Source organism: Schistocerca nitens, chromosome 1 (genome assembly GCF_023898315.1).
Source record: "Schistocerca nitens isolate TAMUIC-IGC-003100 chromosome 1, iqSchNite1.1, whole genome shotgun sequence".
NCBI classification, from domain to species: domain Eukaryota; kingdom Metazoa; phylum Arthropoda; class Insecta; order Orthoptera; family Acrididae; genus Schistocerca; species Schistocerca nitens.
In genome coordinates this window covers 1,009,904,048-1,009,927,474 of record NC_064614.1, presented here as the reverse complement: position 1 = coordinate 1,009,927,474, position 23,427 = coordinate 1,009,904,048, and the positions used below count along the sequence as shown (strand labels likewise).

The 23,427-nt window shown below is 43.3% G+C and overlaps 1 protein-coding gene across 2 annotated transcripts in view; it reads right to left on the bottom strand.

The window, feature by feature from the left end:
* Nucleotides 1-22,755, bottom strand: part of LOC126195604 (lysosomal acid glucosylceramidase-like) — a 149,290-nt gene extending 126,535 nt beyond the window's left edge. For both annotated transcript variants that reach the window (XM_049934232.1, XM_049934239.1), the window contains exon 1: nucleotides 22,682-22,755. In XM_049934232.1, the coding sequence (XP_049790189.1) occupies nucleotides 22,682-22,718 (37 nt within the window). In that variant the 5' untranslated portion in view covers nucleotides 22,719-22,755. The remainder of the gene's footprint in view (nucleotides 1-22,681) is intronic.
* Between the last annotated feature and the right edge of the window lie 672 nt (nucleotides 22,756-23,427).

Sequence of the window (23,427 nt, the reverse complement as noted above, 5' to 3'; positions counted from 1 at the left end):
TGGCGTTTCAGTGTATTTTTATCTGGATTACACTAGTGGTTATAGGCAGGGTTTTACTTTCATTAAAATATTATTTCAACAGAGGCTCCAGATTAAAGAAACACAAACTGTATTAGTTGTGAACATTTTAATCCTCCAAACTAGAAAGCGGGATACCAAAATTTTAAAGCAGAAGACAACGAAATAGGTTTTTCTCTGTGTCAGTGAAAAATGGTCAAAGTATCGATAGTAGTGCTGTAAAAAAAAAGGGGGGGGGAATGCAATACAGGAGAGGAGGAATAAAACTGGATAGGCGGCTATAGATAAAGCGAGGGCAGAGGCAATAAATGTCATCGATCACTCGGGTTTATCAATGAACGAAGACAAATTATGAATGGGAAGGATGAGATTAGAAGCTAGACGTACAGGTTGTTTAGCAATGAAAACAGCAGGTTGTGCAAATGGGAAAATATCGAAAGGGCAAGATAAATATTAAAAACACATTCCGATCACAGATGAAAATTCCTGTCGCTTGCTTAAAGGAGGACAGTGTTGACGCCTTGTCGTGCATCATGACAACCGTGCTATACAGCTCGAAGAGGCAGAAATTCAGCACTTGTCTATACTCACCGACGTCTGACTTGTCGCTGGTAAGCCTGTCAAGTCTCCTCATCATGTGGAAGACGAAACGAGAATTGACAAACTTGCAGCTAGTACAGACGCTACATTAATCTGAGGAAGGGCAGGTGAGGATCACTGTGATATTACACTATTGGCCATTAAAACTGCTTCACCTAGTAGATGACGCGCTACAGACGCGAAATTTAACCGACAGGAAGAAGATACTGTGATATGCAAATGATTAGCTTTTCAGAGCATTCACACAAGGTTGGAACCGGTGGCGACACCTACAACGTGCTGACATGAGGAAAGTTTCCAACCGATTTCTCATACACAAACAGCAGTTGACCGGAGTTGCCTGGTGAAACGTTGTTGTGATGGCTCGTGTAAGGAGGTGAAATGCGTACCATCACGTTTCCGACTTTGATAAAGGTCGTATTGTAGCCTATCGCGATTGCGGTTTATCGTATCGCGACGTTGCTGCTCGCGTTGGTCGAGATCCAATGACTGTTAGCAGAATATGGAATCGGTGGGTTCAGGAGGGTAATACGGAACGCCGTGCTGGATCCCAACGGCCTCGTATCACTGGCACTCGACATGGCAGGCATTTTATCCGCATGGCTGTAACGGATCGTACAGCCACGTCTCGATCCCTGAGTCAACAGATGGAGACGTTTGCAAGACAACAGTCTGCTCGAACAGTTCGACGACGTTTGCAGCAGCATGGACTATCAGCTCGGAGATCATGGCTGTGGTTACCCTCGACGCTGCATCACAGACAGCAGCGCCTGCGATGGTGTACTCAACGACGAACCTGGGTGCACGAATGGCAAAACGTCATTTTTTCGCATGAATCCAGGTTCTGTTTACAGCATCACGATGGTCGCATCCGTGTTTGGCGACATCGCGGTGAACACACATTGGAAGCGTGTATTCGTCATCACCATACTGGCGTATCAACCGGCGTGATGGTATGGGGTGCCATTGCTTACACGTCTCGGTCACCTCTTGTTCGCATTGACGGCACTTTGAACAGAGGACGTTACATTTCAGATGTGTTTCGACCCGTGGCTCTACCCTTCATTCGATCCCTGCAGGATAATGCACGACCGCATGTTACAGGTCCTGTGCGGACCTTTCTGGATACAGAAAATGTTCGACTGCTGCCCTGGCTAGCACATTCTCCAGATCTCTCACCAACTGAAAACGTCTGGTCAAGGATGGCCGAGCAACTGGCTCGTCACAATACGCCAGTCACTACTCTAGATGAACTGTGGTATCGTGTTGAAGCTGCATGGGCAGCTGTACCTGTACAGGCCATCCAAGCACTGTTTGGCTCAATGCCCAGGCGTACCAAGGCCGTTATTACAGCCAGAGGTGGTTGTTCTGGGTACTTATTTCTCAGGATCTATGCACCCAAATTGCGTGAAAATGCAATCATATGTCAGTTCTAGTATAATATATCTGTCCAATGAATAACCGTTTATCATCTGCATTTCTTCTTGGTGTAGCAATTTTAATGGCCAGTGTCGCAGCTCGTGGTCGTGCGGTAGCTTTTTCGCTTCCCACGTCCGCGTTCCAGGGTTCGATTCCCGGCGGGGTCAGGGATTTTCTCTGCCTCGTGATGACTGGATGTTGTGTGATGTCCTTAGGTTAGTTAGGTTTAAGTAGTTCTAAGTTCTAGGGGACTGATGACCATAGATGTTAAGTCCCATAGTGCTCAGAACCATTTGAACCATTTTTTAATGGCCGGTAGTGTAGTTCAGTATAGAGCAGGGTGCAAAAAAGCAAAAGCGTCGTGGTTAAGCGGTTACGGTGTTGGCTTACCAGGAGGGTGAGCCTTGTTCAGACCTCTCCTGTGCCATTTTTTTTCGCTGTTCGCTTTATTCAAATTGGAAATTTGTGTCTGTGTCGTGGTGTATCGTCCGTTCGCAACAGCGAGGAGTACGGTAGGGATCTATAATGACAGTTGATTCTGCACTTCTCTATTAGCAACCGAAAGGAAGTGACTTTCGGATGGTAATCGCAAAGGTTTGATGACAAGGCTATAAGGCAAACGAATTCTCCGCCGGAAAACAAGTCTGGTGTATTATACACGGCATTAGTGACAGTACGTGTGTCTTATGATAGGAATCTCTTATCGACGCACCTAACTTCTACAACTGGTTAATGAGTGAGATATGCCTCCTTGCCCGGTATAAGTGTTCGTATCAATGTGAATGTGATCATGATGAAACCACGTAGTTCGTCACGTAACCTGCGACAAATGAACGCAACAGTTTCACAATCACACAGTTTCTCTGTGCTTAGTCAAAACAAACGTTTCTGACGTTTTTGAGGTTGCGTTCCGTTTTGGAGGTCTTGACGCTAGAAGTCCGCATCCGTTTATTTGTTGTTTTCATTTCTATGAGACTTGTATGAGGTATCTCGCCTGCTCTCACTGTTCATCACATTTATTTGCGACGGTAACCTATTCTTACCACATGGCTCGCATTCTCTTACCAATGAATAGTATGACAACTGCCAAGACTACAGAAGGAGAACAAACATTTCAGTGACCGGACGGACAGTTCATAATGCAGTAAAACAAAAAACAAAAAAAAGGCCGCACGGGGGTTTTGCACGCGGGTCGCCCTCTCGGCAGTCAACATGACCACGACGCCGCTGTCGTTGGAGGCTTCTCTTTATCGCACTTCTTGTTCTTGGACCATTCACGTTTCTATTTTGGTTTTTTTCGTAGTTCAGTACACCTTCTTCCTGTTTTCATGCTTGATCTGTGTTCATTTTCTGACGGGCTGTCGACTGGGTCATCTTAATACTGAATCTGAGGGGGATGCGATGGGGAGCTTCCCCTGTAAGAACGATAACCAGCAAGTCAACTTGCAGAGCTGGCTCGGGGTCTGTAAAGAAACTAGGTGTGATTGGTAACAACATGTGGTGTACTATACAAGACTGGGACGCAGATGATTGCTTAGATCACTGTTGTAAGTGTCTGAGGCCACGTGAAACCCATCTCTAATGACCTTGATGCCGACGAGACCTTAAACCCTAAACTCCCTTCTTTCCATCCTTCCCACGTGACACGCATTGTGCGCCTCTGGTGGCGCTCTTCGCTCAAGAGCTGTAATGCCTCCAAGCTCTTATCGATATCTTCCAGTCATGGGGATATCAAATCCTTCCAACCTGAAATCGGTATGTAAGGCCGACAATGTCGACGACTGGATATCAAATCCCTCCACCCTGAAATCGGTATGTAAGGCCGTTAATGTCGACGATTGGTGTGGTGGGGTGGGGGGATGGAGGGAGATAATAATGATGTTTGGTTTGTGGGGTGCTCAACTACGGGAGCGGAGGGAGAGTAGAGTAACGGCAGATCTAGTACCATACACTTGGTGCTAAATCCATCAGGAGGCCAAGTTGAGGGCGGAGGGGGTAGTGTGAGTAACAGTGCTCTGACAGCAGTAGACTGCCTCACTGCCTCCGTGATGAGGTAAGATTGGGGTATAGCGAGCGGTTCCATCTCCATAGACTCTCAAAACGTAACCCCCCACCAATGCGCATGGTGGGCGGTGAGTGGTGGAGGTCGTATCAAGGCGTCAGATGCGCAGGAAGTGCGCGAGAGATCAAGCTGTGGCCGATCCTGGCGTCTGTCCATGGATCAGAGGCGTAAACGAGGGCAGGTACGTAGTAACAGCCTCAGCTAGTTGTGGTGTTGGGTTGGGCGGACGTACGCGGCTGTGACGTCAAACAGCTGACGTCTTCTGTTGTTTACAGCGAGCCTTCTGACCACATAGATGCAGGCTGAATGTGTGAGCCCAGACAAGAGCATCCTGCTTGTAGGTGGGTCCGTACACGGGTTGAGCACGCTACGCTGGATACGTGACTAACAGGTTACGACGCTGGCGTCCATGCTGGCTGGACTGATCCCACAGGCAGGGATGGACCAGTACATTGCAAGGAAGGCGTGCAATGGATCATTGGTTGATAATGTCTTCCAGGCCTTCTACATCTGTGTTTTGAATGTATGGACCATCTACTTAATCTCCTCATAGGAGGTGGGGTGAAAATCCTTTCAATGGCACAGATGGTAGCAGGAGTGGTAGTGGACAGCATGCACGCTACAAACGGCAATTTTCAGTGGGCGTCCACCACCAGCAGCGACATAGTACCCAGAAACTGCCCAAAACCTTTCTCAGGACTGGATAGTAGGATGACGCCGATGCAGTCCTGCGTATCATCGGCAGGAATTTGTCCAGGGTTATTTGTAGCTGTTGATCCAGGGCAAAAGAAACTTTTTCCAGGTGATCCAATTCCACATTGGAGTCGGAGGCAGGAGAGAATATCTACGTTGCTGTGTTGGGCTGTAGTACCTGTTTAAAAACAACTTCCAGCACTGACGATGCTGCACCATCTTGTCTGGGTGCTTAGATGCCCAAAGAAGGGTGGAATTTGCTCGGATACAAATACACATGAAATTTCTTGAGCTCCTAAATGATCGCCAAACCCTTCTTCTCAATTTGGGAAGAGTTATTTATGTAGCATTTAATGTCTTGGAGTCGAAGGCAAATGGGCGCTCAGAAACATCTGATGTGGAACAAACTGCCTCAGTGCTATACTGAGACACGCCAGTGTCAATGGTAGACCTGGCATATATGGTATCAGACGTGGAGCTGCTTTGAGACTGTGCTTAAGGAGCTGAAAAGCCTGATGCCAGTCGGTGAACCAGACAAATTTGACGCCGTTCTTGTGCAGGTGATGAGAAGGGGGCGCGATCTCCACCAGTTGGTGAATAAACGTGGCGTAGTACACTATTTTAGTTAGGACCTCCAGCAACTGTTTAAGGTTAGTGGGAACCGACAATTTTAGGATCGCGTCGACGTGATCGCGCGTGGGCATGATACCTTTGTGACTAAGAATGCGCCACAGGTATTTGACGCTGAGGGTGAAGAAAGTGTACTTTTGCAACTGACAGCGTGAGTCGTTTTCCTGAAGCCATTTAAAAAGAGGTTCAACACTCTTGCGATGTACCGCGTGCATCGACCCTGTGACAATAATATCGTTTAAATAATTAACACAGTGTGGTATACCTTGACTCAGTTTTAAATACTTTTTTGAAAATTGACAAGTGCAGTCGCAACTCCAAACAGTAGGTGATTGAACCTGTTTAAGCTGAATGGCGTATTTAAAAGTAACAACTGACGTGAAGCTTCATCCAGTGGCTATTGGAGATTCGCACCCTTTAAATCTACCTTCGAATAATAGAGGCCCTCAGCCAATTTACTCAACAACTCTTCTGGGAATTAGTAGTCGGTAAAATCACCATGGACATACAAAGAACCGTTTGGTTTTTGATCGATCATCTGCTTCGCCTACTGAGTGGCGGAGACTTGGAAATAAAGTCGATCCTGAAGCCAAGCGAGTTCCTCCTGAACAGCCTCACAAACCACAAGTGGAAGTGGGCGAGCTCTGCCAAATTTAGGCACGAGAGACAACTTCAGAGGAATGTGAACCATAATGTCAGGTGCACAACCGAGCATTGGTTCAAATACCTCGTTAAACGAAGTGCACAGGGTGCAGGGGAGCTGCCTGCTCCGCAGCCGTGATTGCGTTGTCCTCGGCACGAGGCAGGCGTGCGGTTTGTTGGTACACGGGGGCGCTTGCCGCAAGCCCAGCAGTCCGCTGCACGATGCGGGCGTCTGCGTCCGGTGTGCCCGCTGCTGCAGCCAGGACACGACTGAAGATTACTTGAGTGCGTGTGTTATGTCTCGAGGACGAGAAGGGAGAGCGTTTCTGATCTGTCTGATTAGCATTCCAAAAAGATCTTTGGGCACTGAGGAAGGAACAGAATGGTCAACGTACTTCTGAAAAGACACCGCCGATCCGGACGCCCATGAACACACATGTGGCGTACTACACAAGACTGAGTTGCATCTGCTTGCTTAACCCACTGCTATGAGTGGCTTAGCCCACGTGAAATGCTCTTCAATCATGAGCTGTAACGCCCCTGAGTCGCTATGGATATCGATATAAAAGATAGCTGTTACGAATCATCAGTTGACAACTGCTTGCGACGGCAACTAACAACTTGGGACACTTGTTCATTTGTAAAATCACGCTGTGATGCTGAAGCAACCTCCGATGATTTAGGAATTTTAATCACTTTACCTAGACTATCGTCGGACGTGGACAAAGGTTTGCTGCGACCTCCGTGTCGGGAGCAAGGCGTACAGTCGCGTCCCAAATCAGTTATTCTGTATACGAAAATGTACAGTTCTGGTACATGAAACTGCACTTGCGTTCAACACCCTTCTAATTTTAGGTCTACTCGGCGCACGGTTGCCATTTTGTTTATGACATTGATTAAGCTGGTGATTAGTAGCAACACGATGCATCTGCTGACCGTAGTAGTTGGTTAAATGAGCAAAGAGACCATTGAAATACGATTCAGTAATGTCCAATAGTGTTTGCAACTTCTGCAGAACTTCGTATGAAGGACTCCTAGAAGACGAGGGCAGTACACTTGCTTCCTACAAGAAATGCTGTAAGCAAAACAGTGTAGTTCAAAATGGTATACGTAGACTTCCCAGCCCACTGAAGACTCGCCGAAGGAAGTGAACGGCGGCGGAGGAGTAGCCATGGATACCTACTGATATGATTGTTGCTGCTGAGAGATGATCTGCAGCAGAACAGCCTGCTGTTCTTTATGCTGTTGCATTTGAGCCGTAAACTGTTCCTGCTGATGCTGATATTGCTACTGTTTCAGTGATAGCCGTTGCCGTAAGCGCTCCAAAACCCTGGGATGCGTAACACTGGCAGTGTGTGTGAACACGTCGCCATTAACACGATAGGGTAAGGATTCGTGGCCCCTTTTATATCTGCTCCCAGTGCGAACGGGTAATTCATAAACAAAGCCAAGTTTTCATGAGAAGAACACTGAATAAACAACAAGAACGATAGCTATTATGTCAATGTCCAGAGCAGGATCAGTACCTGCATAGAAGCTAGACGTGATTGATAACAAACAACACATGTGGCGTACTACACAAGACCGAGCTGCATCTGCTTGCTTAAGACTCATTGCTGTGAGTGGCTGAGGCCACGTGAAACGCTCTTCAATCATGAGCTGTAACGCCCCTGACTCGCTATCGATATCGTCTGTTGTTGGAGATATATAAATAAATATGATCTTTCAGGAAATTGGCATCCAAATCATTATTCAAGTTCGTTAAAAATGGACACAGTCTCGAGAGCAAAAACATTTATGTTGTGGTAACTGGTTACGATCAGTTTTTGACCGTCCTCGGACCCTCATACCATGATGGTAGGCGGTGGCAATGAATAAAGCCAAAGACATCCTACTCTGTAGTTGTTAGGTTAAAGTCGCCTCCAACTAACATTGATTGATCTGGGTATTTAAGCGCTATTGATCGTAGACTTTCTTTGAATGACTCTAGAAATGTCACAGCAGAATCCGGTGGCCGGTAAAAACGTCGACAGTTGAATCCACTTACACCTGTTATACGCAACCAAATAACTTTAGTGTTGCACTCGTCTTCGACCAGAATAGAGACAACATTTTTGTCAACTGCAATGAACAAGCCCCCTCCAATGGCCTATAATCTGTCTTTCAGATGTATGTTCCACAACTCGATAAATTTCGCAGAGATTTCCACTTAGCCGGCCACGGTGGCCTAGCGGTTCTAGGCGCTTCAGTCCGGAACCGCGCGACTGCTACGGTCGCAGGTTCGAATCCTGCCTCGGGCATGGATGTGTGTGATGTCCTTAGGTTAGTTAGGTTTAAGTAGTTCTAAGTTCTAGGGGACTGATGACCTCAGATGTTAAGTCCCATAGTGTTCAGAGCCATTTGAACCATGTTTAGATTTCCACTTAGGGTTTCAGCCAGCTCTCGGTCCCACGAATAATCTGCGCGCGAGAGCTTTTCTGGAGGGCAGTACATTTGGGAACTTTGTTACGATTACTTCGACAGTTTACTAATAAAATGTTGACAGTGGAAGTGTGTTTACTGTGAACGCGGCTTCACTTCCCTTGCTGCGTTTCGACTGGCGAATGATCATCGGAGTACCTCGAACTAGCGTCTAACCTATAAATCCCTCACGTGCTCTCTACAAGTACTCTGCTAGCCGAGTAGCTTCTTCCTTCGTGTAGTGCACCCCTCACATCTCAAGCGGACTCCTACAAATCCCTATTCGATAACGCACGTCTGAAAATCTGCAGCCAACTGTCACAGAGACGACATCTGCACATGTACAGGAGCGCTTTCAACTGAAACGGCAAACGGTCTCGAAAAAAAGATTTTAGATTGGCAATGTCCTCAAAACGTTTAGAAAACTATCCTTGTAATTCTTTCAAGGTCACAATGAATTCTTCAGACCTCACCACTTCTTTAATATCAATGAGCTTAGGAAAATCGGCTTTGTTTGTCTGAATTTGTCCCTTCTACAACGCGATTTTCTTTTTAAATGCATCCCCGCCAAATAAGAAACAAGCTATTTCTCCCCTTGCAATGGCTTACTGTAGGAAATGTGCTGTCAAATCCATTTAAAGTGCGAAGTCTGCAATCCATTCTGGATGCTCTAATTTTCGTGTCTGGACCCATTTTTCCATCATAAATTTACATAGAAAAATCATTCCAGGCATGCCCCTTAACTTAACCAACGCACATCGCAGTTATACATTATGGGATCAAAAGGATCTGGACACGTGGCTGAAAAAGACTTACAAGTTCGTGGCACCCTCCATCGGTAATTCTGTACGGTGTTGGCCCACCCTTAGCTTTGATAACAGCTTCCACTCTCGCAGGCATACATTCAATCAGGTGCTGGAAGGTTTCTTGGGGAATGGCAGCCCATTCTTCACGGAGTGCTGCACTGAGGAGAGGTATCGATGTCGGTCGGTGAAGCCTGGCACGAAGTAGGTGTTTCAAAACATCCCAGAGGTGTTCTATAGGATTCAGGTCAGAACTCTGTGCAAGCCAGTCCATTACAAGCATGTTATTGTCGTGTAACCACTCCGCCACAGGCCGTGCATTATGAACAGGTGCTCGATCGTGTTAAAAGATGCAATCGCCATCCCCGAATTGCTCTTCAGCAGTGGGAAGCAAGAAGGTGCTTAAAACATCAATGTAGGCCTATGCTGTGGCAGTGCCAAGCAAAACAACAAGGGTTGTAAGCCCCTTCCATGAAAAACACGACCACGCCATAACACCACCGCCTCCGAATTTTACTGTTGGCACTACACACGGTGGCAGATGACGTTCACCGGGTATTCGCCTTACCCACACCTCGCCATCGGATCGCCACATTGTGTACTGCGATTCGTCACCCGCACAATGTTTTTCCACTGTTCAGTGGTCCAATGTTTACGCTCCTTACACCAAGCGAGGCGTCGTTTGACATTTACCGGCGTGATGTGTGGCTTATGAGCGGCCATTCGATCATGACATCCAAGTTTTCTCATTTCCCGCCTAACCGTCAAAGTCCTTGCAGTGGATCCTGATGCAGTCGGAAATTCCTGTGTGATGGTCTGGATAGATGTCTGCTATTACACATTACGACCCTCTTCAACTTTCTACGGTCCCTGTCAATCAACAGACGAGGCCGGCCTGTACGCTTTTGTGCTGTACGTGTTCCTTCACGTTTCCACTTCACTATCATATCGGAAACAGTGGACCTAGGGATGTTTAGGAGTGTGGAAATCTCGCGTACAGACGTATGACGCAAGTGACACCCTGTCACCTGACCACGTTCGAAGTCCGTGAGTTCCGCGGAGAGTCCCATTCTGCTCTCTCACGATGTCTAATGACTACTGAGGTCGCTGATATGGAGTACCTTGCAGTAGGTGGCAGCACAATGCAACTAATATGAAAAACGTATGTTTTTGGGGGTGTCCGGATACTTTTGATCATATAGTGTATATAAAGTCTCCATTTTCTTACTTTAGTTCTTTAAATTGCTTCTCCATGGTACTGTAGTTGGTGAATAGCAAATTTACAGTAATTTTCGCATATGCGACTGCATAATAGGTATTGAGAATTCACATCCTTCTGTTACTCCCATTCAGTTTTAAAGGCTTTTGACGACAGATCGCTACAGTGGCTTTTTCTGTGCAAACAGCCACTGGATCGGTGAACGTCCTTAATGTAATGAACAAATGGTGAAACGTAAACAGAGATGACATCGCGATTCTGCCGAACTGAAGGGAGTTGTGCCAAAAGAAAAATACCACACGCCAGTACTAAATTAACTATCGCACTATGCTGGGTGCTTCCCTGAATGATCGAGCAAAGCCGAGACTGGCTGGGCTTCGGCCCGCATGTGGCCTACATGTGGTTGCACACGCGGCAGGCGTGCAGTTTATCTGATAGCTTCGCTCGATAAAGGACTGAATGCATTTTCGTTTTTCGTCATAGTGTGTACCATCAATTTAAAAAAATCATTCCAAGAATTTGCAAAGGAAAGAGTGCACTGCATAGTCTTAGAATATGGTTCAGTTTAGGTGATATATTGCTGCATACGGAATGTAGGTAACGTATCGAAATAGTATTTAAAGCTGAAATTAGCGCAATAACTGGCTGGCTGGCTTGTTTTTATATCTATAGGACACACACAGACACAAAGTGCAACCAGATCTGTCCATGAATCATGTGGTTGGAACACCTCTCATAGGTCATAAACAATTGAGGATATCAAAACGAAGATATCTGCAAATGACAGCATGCAAAGAGGAGTGTTTCTTGCTGTACAGTTAATATCTGAAACCTTTTCATCTATCAAGATATGGAAGTAACTGTGCAACGGTTAACTGGTCAAAAAAAGAATAGTGTAGCATTGCACACGTTAATTTTTACGTTATTCTATGTGGGCTACATAGCTTTGATCGAAACTTGTTGCAAAAGATATCCTTTGAGATCTTTTGTTTATTTACAACCTGTAGAATGCTATGTGTGATGATAGCAGCTTGTCAACTGGTCTGTGCAGCAACGATATGGAAATGGGCTTCATATGGAGGCATCTGATTGCTTCAATTGCTTCAGTTTCTTTAACCTGTGATGACAAGTACCATGTGTAATTGCCTGTCACCATGCACAGAATTCACACGTCATGTAGATCAATAATTTTATATGAGCATTCCCACTAGTCAGAGACTGATTAGAAGTTATGTAGGACAATAATTGGCTTTAATGTGTCCACTTCAACTGTAATGGTATGACGCTGTATTCGTCGCTTCTATTAGCCTGCATGCCAAAGATAGATAATTATTAAAAATAGTGTCATAGAAATTAGTGCCCGCTTTGATCGGCCTGTGGGTGATTGCATGGTATTTGGAGTCAGCAGAACAAGCTCTCCTGAGCAAAACAAGTGAGTGGAACGGGAAAAGCCCAAATAACTGATATAATGGAACGTATCCTGTGTCATGCACTTCACAGTGGTTGGAAGGGAATATGTTCCTGAACAGCCACTGACCGCAATTTTACACAATGTGACTTGAATCACTAACCGCAATCCGCTTCCACTTCGAGCGAAAATATCAAACCAATTGACAGCGTCCTTCGCTCAGGTAAGACCATTTATTCAGCTGCTAGCGATCGACATTTTCAAGTGGTCGCCTAGCCGCGTCACGTTCGCAACAATTCGCTCACGTACCACGTCGCCTATGCAGATACGGCAAAAAGGAAAATATTAAGTAAACAGTTCAGTGGAATTAATGTAATGATCAGTTATGAACGAAACTCATCGTAAGATTAGTGGCACAAACGCTCACGGTTAAAAATCTTGCGTGCATAATGAGAAACGTTACTTTCCGGAAACAGTATTTATTTTAAGATTCAGTAAATTTCATAGGAAATATTCCAGAGTAATATTGTAAGACAATCACGATTGTTTCTTTAGATTTGTTGTCTGATAACTGCGACGTTAATTGCAAGCATCTCTTCTTAAACACTAACTGCAACCAACGACATTATATTTTATATTATATTTCAATGCAAAAATGCAGTCAACGATGTCAAAGATCAAATCAGAGACATGTGATTGGCAATAGGCAAACGGATACCCATTCTTAACTTTCTATTGTTCTCCAGTATATAACTTCTTCGCCTCTAACTAAATTAATTCCGACGGACTTCTTTAAATCTGCGACCGCTAAACGAACATTTTAAGTACTCGTATATAGAGGGAGAGGGAGAGCAGTTTTACAACCAGCAACCGTTGAGACACTGAAGCTGACGCAGCTAACTTACTCTGAGTAGTAGGAGATTCAAAATTTAAAGAGGAATTAGGCAAGGAAGTTCCAGAACATCGAAATTATTCTCAACAGCCGCATGGGAAATTTTCAGATCCCTGAACTTGGAAAGCGTTGCGTGTGCTATGGCATTTCTATATCGCTCATATTGTGGAGTATAAACTCCAACAAACGACAGAAGAATTTAATTACAGTGCATTATTTATCGCCAAGAGATGTCAGTACGTGATTTCAGCTGATGTGTTCTGCCTGTGCATTTAGGTTCTACATTTTGTCCTGAAGAAGTTAAATTAAGAGAGTTTTTGACGAACACAAGATGTTCAGTTAATTTATTTCACAGGGGCAAAGAGTAAAGATGTTAGCACACGAGTTGCAATTGACAGAGTTCTATAAAGTGCCAAAGAAGAAACAGATGGATGACAGTGATATATCCTAAGTTCAAACCACCGAGAAAGCTCTCCAGTAGTATCATAGAAGCGGGACTGATGTGTAACAAACGGTAACAGATTAAGGATTTCGAAATTTGGCAACTTGTCCATGGCCAGAAATTAACAAGTCTGCTTGAGTCGAATGAATGCTGTTGCAGCGGGACGTACAGTAACTGAAATGCTATTTCATCTGTCTAATATTCCACTCACATAATCACTAAGTACCGTAATATAAAAACAACTGGAAAAAATTGAGAAGGTACCAGGCAAATATGTGTTTGGATTTAGAATAATTAAACCAGCAATTCCGACCGTGGGGTTAGTAATCAAAATAAGAGTAATGAAAAATGAGAATACCTCACCGCAGTAGTATCAGGATTGCTCACCCGCTGTGACAGTGCTGCAGCTAAACTCCATATTCCAGAAGAAGGATCGGTAATTTCGCGAATAACGCCTTATAAAGTTTGAAAATACGGTTTTCAATAACAAGTCATGACCTCTAAAACTGGCCTAAGACTTCGTGGAGAAAACTTTTGATTGGTTAGATACTTGCAGAATCGTATACGTACTTTTTCCTTTCTGTATACTAGAACGAAACACGGATAACTCTTAATGTTACTCATCAGAAGACACATGACCGTTTCTGAAGCATGCTGCAGACAAGCAGGGAGCTCTGCTATTTGATAAAGCTGTAGATATAATAATAATAATAATAATAATAATAATAATAATAATAAACCCCGTGGAGGCCCGGGAAACGAATAGGCCTCCGGTATGTTCTGCCAGTCGTAAAAGGCGACGAAAAGAACAAACCACTAATAGGGCTAACCCCCCTTTTAGTGTGATTAGTTGGTTCAGGACAGAACTAAAGAAGCCTCGGACAAGCGCCGTCATGGTCGGGGACGACGCTTGAACCTATGCCCGCCCACAATGGTAACGACACTGCTAGCCAACTGGAAAATGATTTAAATCCAAATAGAGGTGTTTTGCAGGATATGCTTCCTGCAACCACCCTAGAAGGAAAACAAAGACAGAGGATGAGATGGTCAGATAAAGTTAATCGACACCTCATGTTCTGTTATTACCAAGCAACATACCTAGGAACCAACACAACTGGATACAGATCACAAGTATACACAACATTTATTACCAGATACCCAGAATTAAAATTTTTAACAGAACAACGACTAGCTGATCAGATCCGTGTAATAATCAAAAATAACAGGATACCCCAGTCAGAATTAGAAAACATCAAACAACAAGTACAACAAATACTGGAACAAAATAATGTGCAATCAGAAGAAGAAGAAAATACAGTAATGGACTCAAACATCCCAGAGCAAACAAACAAAGAACAACACGCATCAATTAAACAATCAGAGGAAAACGAAATCTTAAGACAGCCACCAGAACAAGCACAAATAGAACACGAAGTGACACACATGTTAGATATAGAAGAAAAATTTCAGCTGACATATATAGAATACAAAGACACAAATACAGACATTAGACCATTCTTGCAAAGACCGCCAAATAACCCACAAGTCGAAACAACAATAAAAACTATCAACACAATCATACACAACAAAATAAATGAAAACACAACTATGGAAGAGTTACAACTACTGGTTTATATAGGAGCACTCACTACACTAAATATACACACTAGGCAAAGATCAGAACCAACCAACACACAGAAGAAACCCACAAAACCAGCATGGCAACACAGGCTACAGATCAGAATAGAAAAACTGAGAAAGGACATTGGACAGCTAACACAATTTATAAGAAATGAAATGTCAGAAAAAAAACGAAAAAGGTTAGGTAAAATCTCACAACAAGAAGCGATAGAGCAATTAGATGAAAAGAAACAGAAATTACAAGCATTGGCCAAACGACTTAGAAGATACAAAAAAAGTGAAAATAGAAGGAAACAAAACCAAACATTCAACACAAACCAAAAGAAATTTTACCAGACAATAGATAACACACACATTAAAATAGACAATCCACCAAACATAACAGACATGGAACACTTCTGGAGCAACATATGGTCAAACCCGGTACAACATAACAGGCATGCACGGCGGATACAAGCAGAAACAGACACATACAAGATGATACCACAAATGCCTGAAGTGATAATTTTGCAACATGAAGTCACCCAAGCAATTAATTCTACACACAAATGGAAAGCCCCTGGAAAAGATAAAATAGCAAATTTCTGGCTAAAGAAATTCACCTCAACACATTCACATCTAACTAAATTATTTAACAGTTACATTGCAGACCCATACACATTCCCTGATACACTTACACAAGGAATAACTTATCTGAAACCTAAAGATCAAGCAGACACAGCAAACCCAGCAAAATATCGCCCCATAACATGCCTACCAACAATATACAAAATATTAACTTCAGTCATTAAACAGAAATTAATGACACATACAACACAGAACAAAATTATAAATGAAGAACAAAAAGGCTGCTGCAAAGGAGCACGAGGATGTAAAGAGCAACTGATAATAGATGCAGAGGTGACATATCAAGCTAAAACTAAACAAAGGTCACTACACTATGCATACATTGATTACCAAAAAGCTTTTGATAGTGTACCCCACTCATGGTTACTACAAATATTGGAAATATACAAAGTAGATCCTAAATTGATACAGTTCCTAAACATACACTCCTGGAAATTGAAATAAGAACACCGTGAATTCATTGTCCCAGGAAGGGGAAACTTTATTGACACATTCCTGGGGTCAGATACATCACATGATCACACTGACAGAACCACAGGCACATAGACACAGGCAACAGAGCATGCACAATGTCGGCACTAGTACAGTGTATATCCACCTTTCGCAGCAATGCAGGCTGCTATTCTCCCATGGAGACGATCGTAGAGATGCTGGATGTAGTCCTGTGGAACGGCTTGCCATGCCATTTCCACCTGGCGCCTCAGTTGGACCAGCGTTCGTGCTGGACGTGCAGACCGCGTGAGACGACACTTCATCCAGTCCCAAACATGCTCAATGGGGGACAGATCCGGAGATCTTGCTGGCCAGGGTAGTTGACTTACACCTTCTAGAGCACGTTGGGTGGCACGGGATACATGCGGACGTGCATTGTCCTGTTGGAACAGCAAGTTCCCTTGCCGGTCTAGGAATGGTAGAACGATGGGTTCGATGACGGTTTGGATGTACCGTGCACTATTCAGTGTCCCCTCGACGATCACCAGTGGTGTACGGCCAGTGTAGGAGATCGCTCCCCACACCATGATGCCGGGTGTTGGCCCTGTGTGCCTCGGTCGTATGCAGTCCTGATTGTGGCGCTCACCTGCACGGCGCCAAACACGCATACGACCATCATTGGCACCAAGGCAGAAGCGACTCTCATCGCTGAAGACGACACGTCTCCATTCGTCCCTCCATTCACGCCTGTCGCGACACCACTGGAGGCGCGCTGCACGATGTTGGGGCGTGAGCGGAAGACGGCCTAACGGTGTGCGGGACCGTAGCCCAGCTTCATGGAGACGGTTGCGTATGGTCCTCGCCGATACCCCAGGAGCAACAGTGTCCCTAATTTGCTGGGAAGTGGCAGTGCGGTCCCCTACGGCACTGCGTAGGATCCTACGGTCTTGGCGTGCATCCGTGCGTCGCTGCGGTCCGGTCCCAGGTCGACGGGCACGTGCACCTTCCGCCGACCACTGGCGACAACATCGATGTAGTGTGGAGACCTCACGCCCCACGTGTTGAGCAATTCGGCGGTACGTCCACCCGGCCTCCCGCATGCCCACTATACGCCCTCGCTCAAAGTCCGTCAACTGCACATACGGTTCACGTCCACGCTGTCGCGGCATGCTACCAGTGTTAAAGACTGCGATGGAGCTCCGTATGCCACGGCAAACTGGCTGACACTGACGGCGGCGGTGCACAAATGCTGCGCAGCTAGCGCCATTCGACGGCCAACACCGCGGTTCCTGGTGTGTCCGCTGTGCCGTGCGTGTGATCATTGCTTGTACAGCCCTCTCGCAGTGTCCGGAGCAAGTATGGTGGGTCTGACACACCGGTGTCAATGTGTTCTTTTTTCCATTTCCAGGAGTGTAGTAATGAAAAATTGGAAAACCACACTTAATATCCAAACAAATTCAAATAATATCACATCACAGCCAATACAGATTAAGCGTGGAATATACCAGGGAGACTCATTAAGTCCTTTCTGGTTCTGCCTTGCCCTGAACCCACTATCCAACATGCTAAATAATACAAATTATGGATACAATATTACTGGAACATACCCACACACAATCACACATTTGCTATACATGGATGATCTAAAACCACTGGCAGCAACAAATCAACAACTCAACGAATTACTAAAGATAACAGAAGTATTCAGCAATGATATAAATATGGCTTTTGGAAAAGACAAATGTAAGAAAAATAGCATAGTCAAGGGAAACACACTAAACAAGAAGATTACATACTGGATAACCACAGCGACTGCATAGAAGCGATGGAAAAAACGGATGCCTACAAATATCTAGGATACAGACAAAAAAGAGGAATAGATAATACAAATATTATAGAAGAACTAAAAGAAAAATATAGACAAAGACTAACAAAAATACTGAAAACAGAATTGACAGCAAGAAACAAGACAAAAGCTATAAATACTTATGCTATACCAATATTGACCTACTCATTTGGAGTAGTGAAATGGAGTAACACAGACCTAGAAGCGCTCAATACACTTACACGATCACAATGCCACAAATATAGAATGCATCACATACATTCAGCAACAGAAAGATTCACATCAAGCAGAATGGAAGTAGGAAGGGGATTTTTCGACATAAAAAAACCTACATTATGGACAGGTAGACAATTTAAGAAAATTCTTTATAGAACGAGCAGAAACTAGCAAAATACACAAAGCAATCACTCATATAAATACATCAGCTACACCATTGCAATTTCATAACCACTTCTACAACCCTTTAGATCACATAACATCAACAGACACGAAGAAAATAAATTGGAAAAAGAAAACACTACATGGCAAGCACCCGTATCAGTTAACACAGCCACACATCGATCAAGACGCATCCAACACATGGCTAAGAAAAGGCAATATATACAGTGAGACGGAAGGATTCATGATTGCAATACAGGATCAAACAATAAACACCAGATATTACAGCAAGCATATTATTAAAGATCCCAATACCACAACAGATAAATGCAGACTTTGCAAGCAACAAATAGAAACAGTAGATCACATCACAAGTGGATGTACAATACTAGCAAATACAGAATACCCCAGAAGACATGACAATGTAGCAAAAATAATACATCAGCAGCTTGCCTTACAACATAAACTTATAAAACAACACGTTCCCACATACAAGTATGCACCACAAAGTGTACTGGAGAATGATGAATTCAAATTATACTGGAACAGAACCATTATAACAGATAAAACAACACCACATAACAAACCTGACATCATACTCACCAATAAAAAGAAGAAATTAACACAACTAGTCGAAATATCCATACCCAATACAACAAAAATACAGAAGAAAACAGGAGAAAAAATTGAAAAATACATCCAACTGGCTGAGGAAGTCAAGGATATGTGGCATCAGGATAAAGTTGACATTATACCAATTATACTATCAACTACAGGAGTCATACCACACAATATCCACCAGTACATCAATGCAATACAGCTACATCCAAACTTATATATACAACTACAGAAATCAGTAATTATTGATACATGTTCAATTACCCGAAAGTTCCTAAATGCAATATAACACATACCATACAGTTAAAAGGAAGTGACGCTCGATCAAGGTCCGCGTCACTTTCCATTTTTAACCAGACTTATCGTCTGAGAAAGTAAAGAATATAATAATAATAACGGATTCAAGTGCTGTCATCTGCCGTATTTAGCTTCAGAGTGGGATCATACTTTACAAACAATAATCCGTTATTCAAATCTAGAGATAATGCAAGTTTAAAATATGTTTACGTTAAGTTAACAGCAGCACACTTACCCAGGAAGCTAATAGTGCAATTCAGTTAGCTTCGCCTAGTTCTGAAGCCGAATGTCAAGCCACGAAATAGATCTCAGCGCAAAGTATTAAATTTCCATAATAAGACGAAATAACTTTCAGCGCTATTTGGCTGAGTTTAGAGCATCTCGTCTGCTCCCCCCGTGAAAAGAAACCCGTATCGTATATCAAACAACAGTATGTTGAAAAGAGAGATGGTCTGTCTCCGATATTCTGGAGATTCTTCACATTTGTTTACATCTTTGTAGAGCAGCGATGTAGCTTCCATCCTTTGTGCGTTCTTCACATGAGGGGATACTAGCACGAAACGTTTGATAAACGTCATTAAAATAATAATTATCGGGTATCTTAAGAGCTATCTATGTTACTGCTACCATTTTACTGATAATGGAAAGAAGTGTAATACTAAGTATAAATGAATGAAACAGAAAAAAATCGGGAGGCGTAAGTCAAACTGGAGAATGAAGCTAAACAGAGTGAAGGTAAATGTTTTTAGTCAAATTGAAAGACCTAGTTTTATATAGGAATAAGAAGTCGCGCATATGAAGTCACATGGGAATTCTTGAAAATATGTAGAATCGACATGAACTCACTTGGTTCGATCTAAGCCTCGAGTTAGCTGCTCCCCTTGTGCCAGTGCCATATTTTAGTTTCTAGCTGTGGATTTTGAGGTGTCTTCCGAATAAACGCATTCATTTATTGCGACCACATCATCTACTGCAAAAGTACTATCGCACAACGTATTAACATCCACACAAATGCAAACAATGGTTGTGCCATCGTTCTCACAACGAATATTTCACGTTGCAAATGACATATGAGTAAGAGGACTCTGCAGCCATCAAACACTTCGGGGATTGATTATCACAACGAAGATGTACGCCGCCGTCTAATTGCGACTCTTCTAGCAACGCTGTCTTGTTTATGGGAACTTTGAGACTGTGTAGCCTCAACTACCAGCCCAATCACATGGCTGGTGAACCGTATATTCAGCTGTCAATCCAAATATTGTGTTAACATAATAATGGGTGCTACCAACGGTCGTTTTAAGCTCTTTTTCTTCCTCGCCCTCGCTTTTTAGGATTTTATCGGAACATTCTTGATTTTTTTATAAACTTCTGGTAGTTCGATAGTGATTATTAAATTATATTGAACGAAGTAACTGGCACATCTCGGAAGGATTCTCCGGATGTTCATATGACGGGCAGTTACTCACTCAGCCCATCGAAAAAATGTCAAATAGTTTCGAATTATTTCATGTCCAACATTACGTCTAAGGTCTAACTGACGTTATTTACTATTTGGAAAGGTAATGAAATCTTTTAACGGAAAACAGCAACACCTCATATCGAGTCTGATGTTCTATCAATGGACGAAGTGCACTGCAATTGGTCGGAACTGAAAAACGGTCCAATAAACTAAGTTATTTCTTTTTGCAGGTAGTTGTCAACCATTACTGATCGAAAGATTAGTAAGCAAACAAACGTCGCGATATGACTACATCATCATAAAGTAATGCTACAAATAATGAATTGGATGTAGGTATATGCACGGGGAACGGACTGAATTAGGACGAACAAATATAATTATTCAACTTATAACGGAACGAAAACCAATACCAACAACAATAGAACAAGTTAACATTTCCGCTTTGTAAGCAGAACTTGATATGCTATTAGAAGACGAGAAAATTTAGTTAGTGTATATAAACAGTAATTCTTAGCAGTATCGAGAAGATTGCCTATTTAACGCAGCTTATGGACTGTATTGAAGGAGACTTCCAGCACCACGTTTCGCATTACCCAACTATCTTAAAGACTTTCCTACAGTCAACTACTGCCGTGGACCGTAGTCTTAGAGAAGTGGAAAATTCATTATGAAGCAAATCCTTGGTCTTGAAAGATATGTTGTGCTCCATATTCTTTCTGTGTGCATGTCAGATCCCCGTAACAGATGGCAAACCCTCGTGGCGTACAACACAGCTGAGAACACTTCCTGGTAACCCGAAGTTTTCACTCTGTCCCTTGACATTTGGACCGTACAGCGTTAGCTGACGGACAGAGATTTGAATCCCAGTCCGCGGAGGTTTACTTCAATAAAGTAGTGCGCTAAAATTCAGAGCGTGTCAAAAAATGTTCAAATGTGCGTGAAATCTTATGGGACTTAACTGCTAAGGTCATCAGTACCTAAGCTTACACACTACCTAACCTAAATTATCCTAAGGACAAACACACACACCCATGCCCAAGGGAGGACTCGAAGCTCCGCCGGGACCAGCCGCTCAGTCCATGACTGCAGCGCCCTAGACCGCTCGGCAGAACGTGTCAGAAGAATTCTTAGGGATAAGGAAGTTTCCTATATCTATTCGAACATTCATCTTGACAACCTAAACCGTTTTTGTCAAATCTGTTCTAATTCATCTAACCTGTGATCTAAGACAGGAACACTGCCAAATCCGCTATTTAGAAGCGCGTCGTCTAGGCGCACAAGTAAATGATTCTCATGTTGTACCTAAACGTGAGAATCAACATGTCCGCATCGTTTTATAGTTAACCTCAACACTTAAAGACAAATAGTAGATCAACATTTCCGTCAATTGTAATTCATGATCACTTCAAACTCAAGAATAATCGGGTTACAAGCGGCGAACAATCCGTAAAAAATGAGAATTCTTCAATTATACGTGTCTAGTTTTAGGAAATAATTTCACTTTATTGGTGGCAACTGAAGAAAACAGCGTGTTATTGAAGAATTACCCTAACTGAATTTAGCAATATACTTCGAGTCTAAGTGTTGCGTGATACTGTCTACTCTTTAAGATTGATGATACTTGCATGTAACAATAACTAGGATAGAAAATACTTTCATTTAAACGACTAAACGGTACAGATTTGCTCAGTTGGGATCGATTGTTTATCGTACACTTCTTTCTCAGTGTTTAAAGATCTGGAATGAATGAGTAACCAAATACTAATAATGTAAAAAAAAGGAGAGGCGCATTGAGCAGACAATGACAAAAATATTTTTAAACTTCAGTTGTAAGTCTATAATAATCACTCTAACAGAGGATAGAACTACAGACATGAAAATACGTATAAAATAAATCACATTAAAGACGAAAAAAGGACAGAGACTTGGACAGGGTAGACAGAAAGGGAGGCCAGCGTCACATCATTCGAAATACTCCAGACTCGATAAAACACAAAATACCGGTTCATGTTATTAAAAATGTTTGTTGAAAATCCTTATTAAATCATTAATTTCAAATCTTTGAATAACTGCGACAAAATCTGACACTCACCCAAAAGCACTAAAATTAACGCCACAGCTGGAATCATCGTGCCTGATCTCCCGTCGAGCAACGACTAGTCCTCAGTGTAGCAGAAGCGGTTCATTTTATCCACTAATGTAGAAATTATCTTCCCGATTATCGAAGAAGGTGACTTTCCATTTCACGAAATGCTTGAGAACTTGATTCACTTCGGTCAACGGGCATTCGAGTAGTATCTCGTGAAACATTTCCGTCCGGCCGGAGTGGCCGTGCGGTTCTGGAACCGAGCGACCGCTACGGTCGCAGGTTCGAATCCTGCCTCGGACATGGATGTGTGTGATGTCCTTAGGTTAGTTAGGTTTAATTAGTTCTAAGTTCTAGGCGACTGATGACCTCAGAAGTTAAGTCGCATAGTGCTCAGAGCCATTTGAACCATTTGAAACATTTCCCACTTCCTCAACAACTAGTAACTAACACACGGGCCGCGATGACATTACTTGGCGGCAGTGATGTATGTATTCGAAAAATCCAGTCAGACTTTGCTGGGTAGGATAACTGTAAACATGCTTGAAATTGTTGATTCAGATACCTCCTTATGCTTACGCGCGCTAAAGGTCTGACAGGCGACTTCAGTTCAGTCTTATCATTGCTTCTTTTGATATAGCGGTCATGACACCATGTCGGCTTATAGATACAGATTAGCGATTCCGCTACTCTGCTATTTCCCTCAGACTGACCAGTTTGGGTTGTCTTTTCTTCTTCTGTACAATTTTGTC